Source organism: Acanthochromis polyacanthus, chromosome 16 (assembly GCF_021347895.1).
Source record: "Acanthochromis polyacanthus isolate Apoly-LR-REF ecotype Palm Island chromosome 16, KAUST_Apoly_ChrSc, whole genome shotgun sequence".
Taxonomy (NCBI): domain Eukaryota; kingdom Metazoa; phylum Chordata; class Actinopteri; family Pomacentridae; genus Acanthochromis; species Acanthochromis polyacanthus.
Genome location: NC_067128.1, coordinates 19834702 through 19853288, shown reverse-complemented (window position 1 = coordinate 19853288; position 18587 = coordinate 19834702). Strand labels below are relative to the sequence as shown.

Sequence of the window (18587 nt, the reverse complement as noted above, 5' to 3'; positions counted from 1 at the left end):
TGCACTGATGCCTGTGATTCGATGCTTTATCTCCACTAGCTCCAGTGTAGGTTGGAGGGGCTTAAAGATGATCGCAGGAGGACCTTCAGCTCTCGAGTAACTATCCCGCCCCCCTTCCCTTTGCCCTTCCCTCACCCTCCTCCGAGGAGCGCGCAAAACAAATGCCCCGCTCTGTGTCCTCTCCCTCTCCTCGCTTGCCAAGCTATCTCTCTAGCTCCACTCTTTTTTTCTCTGTACATCGTTCTACCTGTCTGTTGCCACTGGTCTGTTTCTTGTTCTCAATCTGTCTGTCGTTCACTCTTGTCACTCTTTGTTTCGCTATTTCTCTGTTGGGTCTGTCAGGATTCTTCCTTATTCTGTCTCCCACACACACTTTTCTGTCTTTTGTTGTTCACTTTCTTTCTCTATTCCTTCTTCTCTTCCTCCATCTTGCCTGTCTATCTCAGCTTCTGTCTTTCCAGTGAACATGCTCTGCTTTCAGTAGTTATGTCTGGTGTGCTGGATGTCTGTTAAGTAGATGCCGTCAGGCCGCTCAAATGGTCTTTATTGTTTTCGTTCTTTTCTTCCTGTTTTACCTCGTTTCTGCTATGTCTCGGCTCTGTAGTTTAGTGAAGTCTGTCTAGTCCGTGCTTTCTGTTTTTGTTTCTTTCTTTCCGGGCTGCGGGACCATGTCAGGCTGATCCTCATCCTCCCACCCCCTATATTTCCGTCTTCCTACCTGTCTTTTTCTATCTTTCTACCTCTCTATCCCTCCTCTTTCACCATTCCACCCACACTTCCCCACCTCCCATTTCCCACCCTCTCACCTTGGCTGTTTGGTGACCAGTGGTGTTGCAGTATTAGCTTAGGCGTGAGGGACGGGAGGAGAGAGAAAGGGGTGGGTGGGTCGGTGAGTAGAGAGACCTCCACCTTCACCATCGGTGTTTTGGTTCTCCATACACCACACACTGCACATAACTTATAGAAGCACCAGTCAGACAGGTCACTGACATGCAGCAGCTGCAGCAAAGGAATGGAGGACTTTCACAGCTCAGAGAAAATGAAAGATAAGCTAGAGCACACAGATAATAGGTAACTGTGCGATCAGTTATTTTAAGTCGACACATTTGAGTGCTACAGTAGGCAGGCAGATTAGCAAGCAATCAAGAAAACAAATGGAGAGCTAAATCCAAAAAAAAAAAAAAGAAAACTGTGCCCAGCTGACAACCAGTTTTGGCAAAGCTTCATTTTTTGCACTCAATTTTCCAACTATGCCCATATTTGTGTAGGTATATGAGGAATAATTCTTCTCAAATTTGGTGCCAAACTTGTAGCCTAATAGAAAGCATTCCGTAATTCGTTTCCATTATTAATCATTCCTTAAGGCTGAGCTTCCCAAAAGCATGCTCATAATGTAAAACAGCATCAGTTTGAAATGCATGGTGCAACGTTTTAAAATCAACACATCAGTGCTTTGTTTCATTTACATAAATATCGTGATAACAATGTGAGGCAAGAGCTTTGACCACTGATGAGTCCATGAATCCATAGTTGCGCCTGCTGTGTAGCCCCTTTTTGCTCTCACTTGCATTTGCTGCTAATCTTCTCCTCTAAAGTATGTGCACAGTTGGATATCATTAGAAAGAAAGGAAAAACAGTTTTGTCCTGTTTTGCAGCGTCAAACAGAATGAAGGTGCAGATTTTTCATCAGAGGCCGAAACTGAGACTGGAGTTGTATCATAATTCCCCACTACGTATTTAGTTCTTAACAAACTTTAAGCATACAATGTGCCTACACTAGAAAAGTGATAACAAAGACTATATTCGGATTGTCAGTTTGCATGCTAACTCTTGCTAATTTTTGAGAGTGGAATGGGTGAGGGGCTCACAACTCTCTGTACAAATGAAAGTGGGGTCAAAACAGAATGTTGTAAAATTTAAAAAAAAAATGTATTTAATCTTAGGAGAAAAGATTTTGCTTTGTTTATGTAAAATTTTATTGACAATGGTGTCACAATGTTTTGGATTATTTTTAGTGTCTTTATTAATTAAAGTATAGAGTTGACAGGTAACAACGTGGATAGGGGACAAAGTTACTACAATGATCACTTGAACCACTTGACATCTGTCCAAAACCCCTACTGGCTGCCAACTGCACCCTGATTTCTTGTACACTCATGCAAAAACATGCAATGGAAATTAATACTTACTAGCCAGGAAAAGTACTTAGAGAGCACAGTAGTCCGCCAAGGCTGCTCAAGTCAATGTATGATTTCCGAAGGATGAAATCTTTAAAAAAATTTGTGGTCCACAGCGGTCGATTTGTAATAGGATCGTAATCATGTCATCATCAGCAGACAGCTGGCATAGTGTTCACTTGTTATCATAGTTACAGTGACTCTGTGCCGCTATCTCGCAGTGATACAGAAATACTTACCAAATCCATGGGTCCAGACTATAAGCTTCGTCACTGCCAAGATTTAATCACTTCGTCCTTGTGTCATTTCTGACCTTCACTGAAAATTTCATCCAAATCTGTTCGTCCGTTTTTGAGTAATGTTGCAAAAAGAGAGACACACCAACAAACCAATGTAGATTATCACATAACTCCGCTGCGTTCCTTGGTGGACTAAATATGTTGTTCGGACCTGGGACACAGCAATTAATGCACATCTTGACTATGGTTCAACTACTTTCAGCAACTCAAGGCACGAGAAGTAGCAAGTTCACTACTCTGACTGTAGAAATCACCACTAATTGGTGAGATCATCACTAACTGTCTCCATCTTAGACACTCCTGTTTTCATAATTTTTTGATTTAATCTGCAAAAAAAAAATAGTTCTAAACGTTACATGTGCTGCGGTTAATAGCGTCTTTTCCATTCCTTCACCATAGACAGCACTGAGTTGTAGTCTCAAGTTGTTTTTGGGAAACACAGCCCAGTTTGAACCCACTCTGCTCTCCTCCCCACCTTGTCGTATATTATAAGTAGCTACTATGCATCATCAGTGAATTTCAGAGAAGTCTCACCATCCTTTATCACATCTGAACAGCCACTATTGATATTCAAACACTACATTTCCACTACATTTGATGTTATACCATAGGACAGTTAATGTATCTGTCAGAAACTTGTGTTACGATATTGTCACCTCTGTTGGCTTCTATTCTTTTGAGTCCTCCAGTCTAATAGTAGTGTCACATGTTCATTTATCAGTGTGACTGTCACCTGTGATATGATGATGTAGTGATCAGTAAGTGATCATCATGGTATTGCAGGAGATGTAGTCATCTCCCAACAGCAGGACAAAGTGCACAGTGTAGTGTGACACAGCTCTTGCCAATGTTTCTGACTGTTGTTAAATAGCTTGTCATTTGAAGCATGTGAAAAGAGCACCGTGGTTTATCTGAAATTACTACCACCTCTGCTGTCCCTCTCTTTCCTTTTCCCCTTTGTCTTTCTCTCCCAAACACTCTCTCCATCTCTAGGTGCAGTCACGATGCAGCAGCAAAGAAAATATCCTAAGATCAAGTAAGTAATGTAGTAACTTTCCTACTCAGAAGAGCTGTCTCTTTTCTGTGTGTCGTATCTGAATGCGTGCTCTCGAACACATAAATAGATTCTGCATTTGCATGTTTTGTGACAATGTGAGCATAATTTATGCGTGAGGCTGTGTGTGGTAGCTGTGTTATGTTTGCATGTCTCTGTGTGTATGTGATGTTTCGCTGGAGGTTGCTAAGCCTCGTGTTAAGCATCAGAATATGCTGTGGAAGTGCAAGTGTATGTTTAAAGGAGAGAAATTAGGTCAAGGAAAATCAAAGCGCAGCGCCTATTCTTTGCTGTAAGGCAAAGAGGCAGAGGGAAAGAGAGGCAGAGAGAGATAAAGAGAGAAGGAAAGAGAGAGCAGATTACACATTAGTTACACCTTGCTTTGTTCCTATTACCTTTGGAATTATTACAGAGGTATTAATAGACCAGCATGGCTGCTATCAGGCGCCTCTATCGGGCAGCTACGTTCCACAGCTTCTGCACGCAAACAGAGCTATTTCTTGCCAGTCCCTCTTCATGGCATTTATATGCTGTTATCGCACATATATACCTACATGCACGAAAAAATAAATCATGTTAATTGAGTCGTCTTATATTAGTATGTAGACACACTAGAAAATATGTCTTTGTCTATATACACTACCGTTCAAAAGTTGGGGTCGTCCACATGATTTAATGTTTTCCATGAAAACTCGCACTTTAATTCATGTGCTAACATCATTGCACAAGGGTTTTCCAATCATCATTTAGCCTTTCAGCACCATCAGCTAACACGATGTAGCATTAGAACACAGGAGTGATGGTTGCTGGAAATGTTCCTCTGTATCCCTATGATATTCCATTAAAAATCTGCCATTTCTAGATAGAATAGTCATTTACCACATTAACAATGCCTATACTGTATTTTCGATTCATTTAATATTATCTTCATTGAAGAAGCTGCTTTTTTTTAATAATAAGGACATTTCTAAGTGACCTCAAACTTTTGAACAGTAGTGTAGTTTTATGTTTTACAATTATACCTTTTATGTGCATATCATATGGAATCTTTACTGCTTCAGCTGCAAACCCAATGTCCACAGATCAGTTTGAATTTTTCAATAGATTTTTCATTCCTGTTGGACCAAAAGGGGAAAAAAAATAACATCGTTTTTGTCTCAAGAGATGGTTAAGTGGTTCACTTCCCTGCCTATGGAGCCACAAAATTTCCTGCTGTCTTGGGATTAAATCCCAGCAGAGTTGTCTTTCCTCTCCATCTGCCTCTTTCAGTCTTCTTCTCAGCTTTCAACGTGTCTAGACAAAGAACTAAAATGCTGAAACAGTCCAAACTCCAAGCAAAAAAGACTCATTTGCAAATTTAAAGTTGAGTGAATTAGCTTTGTGTTTTACTAATCAAACGTAATCTCAGGTTGGACTAACTCATTTTCAACCAGGCTTAGATTTTAAGGGTGAAATCCAGAGTAATTTCTGAAAACACTCCTTGTGCGCGTTATTTATTTTTCTCTGTTTTACTGACTGTCCAAATTCTACATGTAAAATGTATACACTACTGAGTGCAAGTAGCAAAAAGTCTGGTGTCAATAGTACTTTTTAGAATTTTTGGCTGAAAACTTCATCAGTGTAAATCCTTCTGGATACAGCAATAACTGGGACTGTGACAAGCTAGTAAAAGCTGATAATAGATAGACATATTTTGTGGTTTCTTCTCATCAAAAAGGAAACTATTAGATATATTGTCTGATATTAGTTTATTGGAAATGTAGTGCACTCTACAATTTCATATGGTCTTTATGATATCCATAGAAGATTATTGTTTGATGAAATAAAATTTGAGTATTATGGTAAATTGATGATGTTTTAACTCTCAAACATCAATGTCAACCTGACAATTACAATACTGGTCAGATATTTCTAAAGGTTTATTATGCATAGAGCTCCTGACTGACAAACAAAGCTTATAGTGTACACAGTCTACTTTAAGTATACTCTATGCACTGTTTCTTTTTTCCGAAGATGATTTGTTTTTGCGGCGCCTATTTCATGACAGTGTGTGTAATAAACATCTGCCTAGGTCACAGTGCAGTGGACATCACCAAGGTGGCCCGGAGGCACCGCATGTCCCCTTTCCCCCTCACCTCAATGGACAAGGCCTTCATCACTGTGCTGGAGATGACTGCCGTCCTGGGCACTGAGATCATCAACTACAGAGGTAAAAAAGAGGGCAGATGTTTGGTTCTCTATGTTTGTGGTCTTGAAGGTGTAGCAAACTGTATTCACACCCATTTAGGTCTTCCCAATTTGTTGGTCTTTCCCCTCGGCATCTCCAGCTTCCCGTTACGTCTTCAGACATCAGCTCCTATGGCTGTAGGGACATTGATGTGCTATACCTTTCAATGCAGGAACAATTTCAGCTTCTAGTGATAATTAAATACTACATGTGCACAACTGGTGATCTCACTGAATCAGCAGGCTGTGTTTACACATTAGTACATTAGGAACACAGACACAAATTCTATCAGCTACCTGAGTATTTACACTTCTGTTCATAAGTTTGGGGTCACTAATTGATGATTAGACAGCCCTTTTGCAGTTTTCTTGGAAAACATGAAATTGTCTGGGTGACCCCAAACTTTTGATTAATAGACTATATTGCATAATTAGTTGAAAATAATAATGGAAATACTTCATTGCTGCTTGAACCACCAACATCTTACAGTCAATGTTTATACATTTCAACATATTTTTGCAAACAAACTTTAATGCTTTTCAAAAGCTCTTGTTATTTTTCACTTTCAAAATGCGCACCTTAAAATAATGTACATCTGGATAATGATAAGTAGATCCCATGGTCTGCTCACAAAACTCAGCCAGTGTCATTATTATCAATATCAAATGTGATAATACGTCATTATCACGTTTTGAACTCATATCGGCCCCAAGTGGTAGAAAAAATGCGTGCAGTTTCAAAGAATTAAAGAGGAAATAATTGTCATTCACATTAATTTTCAGTCTCTGTAGTTACATGCTTATGTTTACGTAATTGCGTGTTAGATTTGGTTTAATAATCACTCTGATTTTTTTTTAAAATGTGTTACTCCTGCATTGTGTCTTTGAATGTCTAAACAGAAACATACATACACAGATGCAAGTTTGCACAGTGAAGTAGTCTTAGCATCTTGGGTCTTGTCATTCTTCTGGCAGAGTGGTCAGAGGGTCACACAAAGCCAAGCTGAGGGCCACAGGGGAAAAACAAGCTCTTTAATGTATATCTAAAAACAGTGGAGTGAGGTCTAGTAGCAATAATGGCCTGCGGTGCACATAACGTCTAGATCAGTGATGGTAGAAAGAGCACTCTTTTGGTTCCGGCTGTAAAGTGATGTTTCATGTTTTTAAAGAGGTCACTGAGGTAAACGATCCGAAAGAGCACAGCTGGGAGGAGGGCAGTGGGGTAAGGAAGAGAGGAAGAGGGGATTTTAGAGATGGAATATTTTGACAGACAACACCTGGAGCAGCTCCCCCGGTGGATGTAGAGCAGTCTGCACGTGTTTAGTGAGTGTGTTTGGTTAAAGTGCACAGGGTCAATACTTTGTTTTAAAAAGGAACAAAACAACAGTACTTTCAGTGCTTGAGACTATGAGGTTACGCTGCCAGCTGCACATTGGAAATACAAATATAATATCTGCAAAACAGGATTTTTCCCCCCACCTAAACAAACTGTGGAATTTGTTTAACAGATTAGATTGGATGACATGAGATACTTCCTCATAGGGACACCTCTCAAATAAAGGCAAGTGCTGACGTTAGGAAATGAGCTGGACACCATCACATGCTGTGTTTTTGCATATTGTGAGTGTGGAAATATTAGGATATGTCTCTCATTTTATTGTCATAGTGGTGTACAACACATATTCCAGAACATTATATTACATTACTGTTTTTTTTTTATTTCTAATTTTCCTTATTGTGGGTAAACATTTATATTCCTACTACATTCTTGACAGTTAAATACTTAGATGAATAGACAAACCATTTGTAAGGAATGATTTATCATGCTGACTCTCTCTCTCTCACTGAGAAATAGACAAAAAGATACATCATTGTATATATTATATAAATTACTGTTCAAAAGTTTGGGGTCTCTAACAACCAATAATGTAATAGTTGTCAGTAACGTAATCATTTTGGCCATTTTAAATGTAATAAAGCAAATAATGTAATAACTTGCCAGTACTGTAATAAAGTTTTTGAGCCAATAAAGTAGTAACATTTTGCCAATAATGTAATAAGTCATTAGGTTATTGGTTGGTTATTACATTAATGGCTTAGCATTAAAAAACTCCTTTGAAAATCCAATACCAGCAGCCAACAATGTAATAGTACTAGTGCTGTCAAAACATTAAAATTTTTAATTAGGTTAATCACAGGGTTGCTGTTTATTTCTATTAATCGTGATTAAATATCCTTCATTTTTAATCTATATTTATCGCGTTTCAATTTGCATGCGCAAACAGACTCAAGAAAGAAGAGAATGTATATGCACTTAAGGTTCTTATTAAACACCTTTAAAGGTTCTTGTTAGAATCCCCCACTAACATGAACCACGCTTTGCGTTAATGTGGTGCTTTAAGCTGGAAGTGCTTTGGTGAAAAGAAAACTCCTTCCTGCAGAGTGTGCATATTACTGGATGTCAGTCGACTGTTCCGTCTTGGGTTTTTTTTGTATTCAAATTTTCCACCAAGAGGGCCAGCATGCTGTTAAGTAGGGCCTGACCGATATGGATTTTTTGAAGCCGATGCTGATTCCAATATTTGGCAGAAAAAAACTCTGATAATGAATTCAACAGTTGATTAATTTTAAAAATATATACTGAACAAAATACCTTTTCTTTTGGTCCCTTAACTCTTACAACAACAAAGATAAGTATATCTACGTAGGGGTACAGAGGAACATTTCCAGCAACCATCACTCCTGTGTGCTAATGCTACATTGTGTTAGCTAATGGTGCTGAAAGGCTAATTGATGATTAGATAACCCTTGTGCAATTATGTTAGCACGTGAATAAAAGTGACTTTTCATGGCACACATGTAGCTGACTGAGTGACCCCAAACTTTGAATGGTAGTGTATGTATATACTGTACATTTTATGTATAATACTTGTGTCCTGTTTAAATCCTAAATATGAACAACTACCAGCAATATAGCTTGGCACAAAGCCTGGAAACAAGGGGACACAGATAGCCTACAGTATCCAAAAGTGAAATAACCTTTCTAGAAACACCTCTAAAGCTAACTAGTGACTTCTATTTTTTTTTGTTTAATCTATACAAAATACTATGTCGAACGCTAAGTTGTTTATCCCACTGTTTATACATCCCTGCTTGCTGTAGCTTCATATTTACCAAGCTGTGCACGTCTTTTCAAAAGCATTCTGACAATTCCTTTGTTTACGGCATTGTTTGGGTGGGTGAGGTCAGTGTGCCCTCTACTTCCTTTCCTTCGATCACCATTATGTGACCCTTTCCAAATCTAGACATACTGAGATGTTTTGAAAGCATCTTGTCCAACTCACACTTTAGTGCTACAGCAAGACATACCCTCTACTCTATTTTTAATTCACAGCTCAGTTTCGACATATGGTTTTAGGTAGAAATGTAAATGTCAACGTGAAAGAAGAAGCAGTTTTAAAAATACACCAAATTACCTCAAATGGAATGCTGTTGACTTTGAAGTTGTCTGGACAGTGGAAGTGATAAAAAAAAAAAGTTCAACAGAGATACTGGCTGGCCTCCTCTTCCTATATGTTCCTATATATAAATTAGTGTGTGTGTGTGTGTGTGTGTGTGTGTGTGTGTGTGTGTGTGCGTGCGTGCGTGCGTGCGTGCGTGCGTGCGTGTGTGTGTGTGTGTGTGTGTGTGTGTGTGTGTGTGTGTGTGTGTGTGTGCGTGTGCGTTTGTTCATGTATACTGGTCAAGTGATGAGTCACACAGAGAGATCCTGATGTGTGGTGTCATATCCTGTCTCTCTTTAAAATGCACACACATATACACACCTCTGGCAGATATGTCTCTCTGTGTCTTCATCTGAATCAGATGAACTGTCTCACCCTCTTTGCCTCTGTCTCTCGTTCTCTCTCTAGCTGTCACTCTCTCCCTCCACCACCTTCTACCCAGCTTTTTCCCTTTTCCTCATACCAGTGTTCTTCCTCTTTTCCCACAGATGGGATGGGTCGAGTCCTGGCTCAGGACGTTTATGCCAAAGACAACCTGCCACCCTTCCCTGCCTCTGTCAAGGATGGTTATGCTGTCAGAGGTGAGCACCATAAATGATGACAGATAATGTAAAATATCTTCCTCTTCTCTCATTGTTTTTGTTACCATATTTAAATAATTTTCTTTCTTAGATCATTTTAATAGAAATCATTTCTAAAATGGTGTAGACATGTACATAACAGCAAAGGGAGCAGGCTGATCATGCAAGTCAGTGTAAGCATCAGCCAGTGATGTACATTTTTAACTAAGCAGCGTACAATGTAGATTTTTCGCACATTAGAAACAGTATGCATTGTAGCTGATGTTGCATGCATGTGATGCATTTGTTGATACCACCAACTTAAGCAGACAAGACAATGTTTAATCCATTAGTGTTTATGTTTCAGTGCTTTCATTGTGTTTTTATCTTGAGGCACAGTTATGGAACACTGGAGACTTTGCAGCTGGTTGCACCAGCTGTTCATAAATTTGAGCTTTGCTTGACTATGAGTGAGCAAGTGTTTATTAAATGAAAACTACAAAGACTCCGTCAGATGTAGCAGCTACAGAACTAAACTAGAAAAGCACTCAGAGAGTACAGTACTCCAAAAAGGCTGCTCAGTTGTTCTGTCATTTCCGATGGATAAGTCCCAATAAGTCCGCAACAGTTGATTTGTAGTAAGGTCCGCAGTCATGTGATTGTTAGCAGGTAGTTGACGTAGTGTTCACTTGTTGTTATAGTTGCAGTGATGCCATGCCACTATCAATGATACAGAAATCTTTCTTAAAAATCATGGAGCCAGACTATTCAGACTTCGTATCACTGCCAAAATCTAATCATTTAGTCCTTGTGTCATTTCTGACCTTCCCTGAAAATTTCAATCAAATCCGTTGATCCGTTTTTGAGTAATGTTGCTAACAGACAAACGAACAGACAAACCGATCGTCACATATCTTTGCTCCTTGGCAGAGTAATGCCTTGGAAATGACCTGTTTAAAGCTAAGAGAACAGCATATGAGATATGGTCCATACATCTGATGTGGCACAAAATGCTGATTAACTGTATTGTATTAAAAACAGAAAAGCAAACAGATGAAATACTGATTAACTGGATGAGATGGAAGAAGATATTTCAAAACATAAAATAAATGATTACATAAAAACCTTAACCTTCTCATCAAACTGATTTAAACTGGGGCAACTGGTTTAAAAAAATGCCCCAATATGCCTTACGTGTTAGGCAATGCAAGGCAAATTTATTTGTATAGCACAATTCATACACAAGGCAATGCAAGGTATTTTACAATGGCAAAGAAATACATCCAGAAAAATGATTCAACAGTAGACATTAATATCATACATTAAAATCATAGAAATAAAACATGAAAGTAGACACAGGCGGCGCGCTGCACAGCGCAGCCGCCTGAGCTGCCATTGGCAGGGCGGCTCATACGTATTTCGCTGTATATGAAAGTGTGCAATGACAATAAAGCTCTCTGATTCTGAGTCTCTGATTAAGATCATAAAAGTGCATTAATATACAAGAAAATAGATTGCGTGGCTAAGAGAAAGCTGCAGTGAACAATACAGTTTTCAGGCTTGATTTAAAAGAGCCGACATTTTGAGCAGACCTCAGGTGTTCAAGAAGCTTGCTCCACAGGTGAGGACCATAACAGCTGAAGGCTGCTTCACTATTTTTGGTTCTGATTCTGGGAACACACAGTCAGCGTGTCCCTGATGACCTGAGGGCTCTGGATGCTTCATGTGGAGCTAACAAGTCTAGGATGTATTTTGGTTCAAGACCATTCAATGCTTTGGAGACCAGGAGTGACATTTTGAACTCGTGTAGTGTAGAACTCTTGTAGTGATTTGAGGGCCAGTGTCATACAGTCCAGTTTCCTGGTGTTAGTTAGGACTCTGGCAGCAGCGTTCTGGATCTACTGCAGCTGATTGACTGATTTCTTGTTAAGACCTGTAAAGACACCATTGCAATAATCTAACCTTTATCAGTGTTACATTGATAATGCCAGTCTAATGATTATGTTGCATAGGCAGATATTTTCCACTGCTAACTCTGAAATGTACGTATTTCCTCAGAGTTTGTGGATCCAGTAATGCCTAGATTTGCAAATGGAAGCTCATAGGAATATATTCCTTGGTCTCGTACAACTGGTATTTTTGAAGTTTGGCGATGCTGTATACCAACTTTGCTTTGTCTCTTGTTTTTGATTGGCTATTGCTGCATTTTTTCCCAGCCACTCAACAAATAGCAGAAGTATTTTATAGTATAGTTATACTGTTTTCAGTGATACACCCCAGTTTAGTAGATCAGGAGTCTGAAACTAGTTTTTGATGGAGACTTCATCTGCCACTGTGAACTCAAAGAACTTTGAGGCTTTGCAGTGCGGGACATAAAGTGAGCTGTCCTTCTTACCTACCAGGTTAACCTATTGATGGTTTTCCTTTGTTCAAAGATATGGGTTTCAAACCTTTTAATACTTAATGCTTTGATAACTTGTCAGAGTGGGTTTCCAAGTGAAATCCAAGTGAAGTTGGTTGAGTTCTCTTCTCTGTAATTCAATGGCTGGGAGTCCTGGAGAGCGCTGAGAGAACCGTTAACCTGGAGAGCATGGTGACAGCTTGTTGGCTTCAGGCAGCTAAAAAACTTCTGCATGTAACATCTGTTGTTAGCTCCTTCTGATGGAGTAGGAGAAACAGAAAACCACAGATCTTGCTGCATAATATCATTTGTTCTGAGGGCCTGGTGCCTGTTGAGACATGCATGTGTATGTGCAGTTTTTACAGATTTTAGTTCCTAGACTTTGATTGGGGATGAAGCCAATAATCAACAATATTACACACAGCGTATTATGTGAAGAGTCTTACTCTTTGGTTTGTGTGTTTGGTGTGTAGCATAGTATTTTTGTATTTGTTCAAGTCAGATACTTTGGCAATATTGAAATAATTGGTCTGTGTACATTTTAGAATGGAGGGCACGATTTTAAAAATGTCACACCAGTGAAAAAAAAAGTCTGACCATATGATTTACAATTAAACTGGTAAAATTTGCTGTTCCTTTCAGAAAAATCAATGTAGAATTCAATATTTGAAAACATCCATCCATTATCCATACACCGCTTAAGCCTCATTAGGGTCATGGGGGTGTTGGAGTCTATCCCTGCTGACTTAAGGTGAACACAGGGGACACCTTGGACAGGTCACCAGTTTATCACAGGATTACATATACATGCAATCACACTCATATTCACACCTACGGACAATTTAGAGTTACCTGAACATATTTTTGGACTATGGGAGGAAGCCAGAGTATCTAGAGAAAACCCACGCATGCACAGGGAGGACATGCAAACACCATACAGGGGACACGAACCGGGGATCTTCTAGCTGCAAGGCAAAAGTGCTAACCACCTATCCACTGTGCAGTCCCTATTTGAAAACATGTTACAATCAATTTGGGAAAACACGTGAAACGTACTTTTCACACAAGAAACACTCTACATATAGGGTTAAGTTTGGCAGTACTGAGACTTGACCCTGAATTTCTGATATGCAGCCTCAAGCATTGCCCACTAAGGCAACACTGCCCATGGCTTAGGCAAAAGAAAAGAGAACACACAACCCACTACAACTGCAGGCCGCTGCAGGAAACAGGGAGATGCCTTGTGGCAAAGTGGGAAGGGACCTCTGTGTTTCATCATCAATTTATATTGAAGTGCCACAGGTTCCACATGTAATCCTAAGTATATGTGCATGGGTTCCACATAAATACGTGTATGGGCCTCACATGGGTGAATGCAAACTTCAGTCCTCCTTCAGGTACGTTTCCTTCTCCTACCTATGAGTTGGAGAAATAGTCCACTCATTACTGGACTTGCTCTAAGAGTTTATGAAGAATCTTACAAAGTGTGTAGTATTTGTGACATGGTACCACATTATGCAACATGTGGAAAAAAATATCCCCCCAGACAAATACATGCTTTCCATGAAAACTCACACTTTAATTCATGTGCTAACATAATTGCACAAGGGTTTTCTAATCATCAGTTAGCCTTTCAGCACCATTAGCTAACACAATGTAGCATTAGAACACAGGACTGATGGTTGCTGGAAATGTTCCTCTGTATCCCTATGGAGATATTCCATTAAAAATCAGTCATTTCCAGCTAGAATAGTCATTTATCACATTAGCAATGTCTAGACTGTATTTTTGATTCATTTTATGTTATCTACATGGAAAAGACTGTGTTTCTTTCAAAAATGAGGACATTTCTAAGTGTCCCCAAAGTTTTGAACAGTAGTGTGCTCTACATGGTACCACATGGTTCACATGCGCCCCATTATGTTGCAACACGAGGTATCATAAGAACATTTACGGGGGGGGGTTTCTAAGGGAATGCTTAAAATACTGTCTGTATTATAGATTTTTAATAATAGGACATCAAACATCAAAGTTTCTCTCTCTCTCTCTTTCTTTCTTTCACATACTTTTTGCTGCACACATGTAATTCTATCAAATATTTTATTTATTTCAGCGGCTGATGGCCCAGGCGACCGCTTTATCATTGGAGAGTCCCAAGCTGGAGAGCAGGTCTGTACCCATATTGATATTTACACTTGCCTTCTGTGTCTCACTCTTAAAGAGCCCGTCACATACTCATACACAACCATACAACCTGGATGTAAAAAATGAATTACGTCACTTTTGTCTGTTATCTCATACCTTGACCAATTGTAATTGTACATTCGTATGTGATGAGTAACCGTCTTCACTAAAGAAGTGCCTAAAAGTTAAAGTGTTTTCAAACTACAAACACATTAGACTTGTGAGACAGGAACAGGCTACAGTTATTCACTGACTACTTGGACATCTCACATGCATTCCACATGTTTAAATACCCATGTATTTTTAAGTGTGTTTAACTTTCATTTCTTTGATCATATTGCTCAAAGTTTTCATCACTTCTGAGAATATTTTGTTTAACACTTTGGTAGCAAATCTTTAAGTGGTTACAGTTGTCAGCAATTGATCGTTTTTTCAATGGTAATGCTCAGTCAACGCTTTGCACATTTTACCATATATTGATAATTAAATCAAAATGTGAAGTGAGCCAATTACAAATTACACTTTTTGGTAGTGCGAAATTGTGTCATGTGTCATCCTTATTTGAAATTGCATTTTTTTTACTCATATTTGTTCTTTCTGCATATGTGCAGCCCACCCACACAGTGATGCCTGGTCAGGTGATGAGGGTAACAACGGGTGCCCCTATACCATGCGGGGCAGACGCTGTGGTCCAAGTGGAAGATACTGAGCTCCTCCGTGAGTCTGAAGATGTAAGTCTGGCATTTTAGCCAAAATAATGACAGCAAGTCTTAACTTTACCCAAACAGAAGCATGCTGTGGAATCAGTAAGGTTGGAATCACTGAGATTGGCTTAAGCTGAGAAATGAACAGAATACAGAAAGCATCTTGGTCGAGTACAGTTACACATGCCTGATAGGAAACTGTATCTGTTTCCTGTGATGGATCTGACGGCTGTTTTGTTCCGGGGGGGGTTCCATCTTTTAGGGCACAGAGGAGCTGGAGGTACGAATCCTAGTACAGGCTCGCCCAGGGCAGGACATCAGGTCAGTGTACTACTGTATATGTGGTTATTTTGCAACGTCCTAATCACTGTATTTCTGGAATACTGTAAATGTGGTCCTTGTTGATAGTGCTCCTCAGGTTAACTCCTTCACTTATTGGTTTGCCTTGTCGAATCAATGAAATACTGATTGTGATAGAAGGAAAACAAATGCTTCACATACATTATATGTTAGCATGTTAAAGCTGCTGTCCGGAGTTTCCGTTTGTTTTCAATTTATGTAACATTTTTTAACAAAGCTTAAATGTGTTAGTCTAGTTCGATACTATAATATAAAGTTAGTATGACGCGATATGAAAATTTATTCATGAGCTCCGCCTTCCTCTCATAGACCCCCATGTTATTCCAAAAAGCGCCGGTCGCTGCCGACCAATCAAGTTCGAGCTTCAGCTTTGTCATGCTGTCAATCAACAGTTACGCGCACAACAAGCAAGCCCATGCAGAGGTGGGCGAGCTACGCACTACGCAACTGTGCGCACATTTGTTTTGCTTGTGGAGGAGAGAGCATCGGGGCTCAGCAACTTCCAGAAAAGTTACCAATCCCACGGCTTGTCAGGCCAAGAGACTGCAGGACGTTTTTTGGCTCGGGGTGCTCGCGTCGCTCCCCGACCACGGCCTCCATAGCCCGCCTGACGGCTTCGTTTAGATGCCCGACCTCTGGAGGAAGATGTTGGGGCGTCTGGGACATACTCTTCGTCAGAGGAGTCATGCAATTCTGAACTCTAGATAGAAATAAATAAACAATGTAACACATATACACGCGTAAATGCACTAAGTTTGATAAACAACGTCATCGAGAGGGATACACGAGTGTAATCACATATTGAAACTTTACTCGTTCGTCCTAGCAGATTCATGTTATTTTGGTATTAGGACAAGTTAGACTCAATACAGCATTCTAACGTAATTCCTTTATTATTTACTAAATGTACTAAATGTAGAAGAGTGGAAAACAGCAAAACAGGCGAGATGCTGCAGCACTCCGGGCACCCCTCTCAGGTACTGCGCGCGTGCACAAATAAAGGGGCGAAATCAGAGGGAGGGAGGGACCAACAGTGTTTTGGGAGACGCTGCGATTCAAACTCCGGACAGCAGCTTTAATATGGCTCACTTTGGGGACATGATTTGGTTAATATTGTACATTGGTGTTCTAAACATTGGGGTCACTTAGAAATGTCCTTATTTTCGAAATAAAAGCATTTTTTTTCATTGAAGATAACATTAAATGAATCAGAAATGCAATCTACAGTCATTGTTAATGTGGTAAATGACTATTTTAGCTGCAAACAGCTGATTTTTAATGGAATATCTACATAGGGGTACAGAGGAACATTTCCAGCAACCATCACTCCTGTGTTCTAATGCTACAATGTGTTAGCTAATGGTGTTGAAAGGCTAATTGATGATTAGAAAACCCTTTTATTCATGTTAGCACATGAATAAATTAGTCAGTTTTCATGGCAAACATGAAATTGCCTGGGTGGTCCCAAACTACTGACTGGTAGTGTAAATACAATGCAACAATTGCATTCAGGATTTTACAGGTTTTTAATGCAGTGCGCTCATCTCTCTACAGACCTATCGGTCATGACATCAAGCGTGGGGAGTGTGTACTGGCAAAGGGCACCCATATGGGCCCATCTGAAATTGGTCTCCTGGCGACCGTTGGAGTCACCGAAGTGGAGGTTCAGAAATTCCCTGTGGTGGCTGTCATGTCCACGGGAAATGAGGTAAAGGTTACAAAAGTAATTATTTTCATTTTTTTGACTTATGCCCATGAGTCACACCATACTGATTAACCAAACGGTTCAGCCCTAGCTGAAAAAGGTGCTTGAATACATACCTCATTTTTATTTATGAACAATCAGCATTGTTTGCTTTGGCTGCAGAAACCAGAACTTTCGGTTTTAAAGAATGTCATTGTCGCTGACCAGGTGGTTTCTTTAAAACAATGTTGTCACATTTGTGCATTTTCTATGTGACTGATATACACTTTAAGTTTCATGAGGTGTATATCCCTCATGGAGACTGCTGGCAGACTCTTGGCAATGCCACTTTACACCTGGTTAAAAGTATATACTGCACAAATCAGCTTCTAGTGACTGACATATAAAACCTACGTAGTTACCTATTTGGGGACATCTTGCCCTCATCTGCTTTCTGATCTGATCATCTGATGAAATAAAGAATCTGATACATTTCCATTTTCTACTCATCATTAAGGACACTTTACAACAATTTTGGTAAATTTTACTCTGTATTTTTGGTATATTCTTTCACATTAATGCGACATTTTATAGACATAAAAATAAAAATTAGAAAGCCTTGGCAGAGCTGTTCTTTGGAACTGGAACTACATGGTGTGCTTTCCCACAAGATTGAATAAGCCACAACAAATGGAAGTTGTTAATTTAAAACTTCAGACAGTGACTTTTTTTAATGGATGTTTTTGGAACTTCCTGTTGAAGTCTACTAATCAAATTTCAGATTCTTTATATTTGCCAGCAAGGATTAAAATTCATCTTGTCTTCTAGCTGAATAATTATTTCTTTACTCACTTTGTTGCCAACCAAAGAGATGCAAAGAATATTTTTTTTAATAATTGTCACACTGGATGTGGTTGACTTGAAAGATGGCTGTTGAATTAATAAGTGTTTCTAACATCTCATTTCTCTGTGTTGCGGTAGCTGCTGAATCCAGAAGATGACCTCCATCCTGGAAAGATCAGGGATAGCAATCGCTCCACCCTACTGGCCACTATCCAGGAACATGGCTACCCCACTATCAATCTTGGCATCGTGGGAGACAAGTACACTTATATATTTAGTCTCTACCAGACCTTCTTTCGACACTTTTGCACTCCCAGTATAGCGTTAATCATCTTATTATATTCTCTCATATTAAAACTAACTCTCAATTTTTCTTTTCCTGACATTGCTTCCTCTTCTGTGAGTTGGTGGTAAATATGTGTACATGTTTCTCTTTGCCCTGCAGCCCTGATGACCTTCTAAATGCTCTGAATGAAGGCATCAGCCGTGCTGATGTCATCATCACCTCAGGAGGAGTGTCCATGGGAGAGAAGGTAGAGAGGCAGATCATGCAAACATCCAGTAATGGCACTGGGTTTCACTGACACCTTGT

At 39.5% G+C, this 18587-nt stretch overlaps 1 protein-coding gene across 3 annotated transcripts in view; it reads left to right on the top strand.

Annotated features, from left to right (window-relative positions):
• The window catches only part of gphnb (gephyrin b), a 127144-nt gene that overhangs the window by 102340 nt on the left and 6217 nt on the right, over positions 1-18587 (top strand). For 2 of the 3 annotated variants that reach the window (XM_022213928.2, XM_022213929.2), the window contains exons 11-20: positions 40-96; positions 3470-3512; positions 5602-5739; positions 9748-9840; positions 14334-14389; positions 15016-15135; positions 15371-15429; positions 17023-17176; positions 18134-18255; positions 18441-18528. In XM_022213928.2, the coding sequence (XP_022069620.1) occupies positions 40-96; positions 3470-3512; positions 5602-5739; positions 9748-9840; positions 14334-14389; positions 15016-15135; positions 15371-15429; positions 17023-17176; positions 18134-18255; positions 18441-18528 (930 nt within the window). The remainder of the gene's footprint in view (positions 1-39; positions 97-3469; positions 3513-5601; positions 5740-9747; positions 9841-14333; positions 14390-15015; positions 15136-15370; positions 15430-17022; positions 17177-18133; positions 18256-18440; positions 18529-18587) is intronic. The other variant, XM_022213931.2, reaches the window with a different exon arrangement.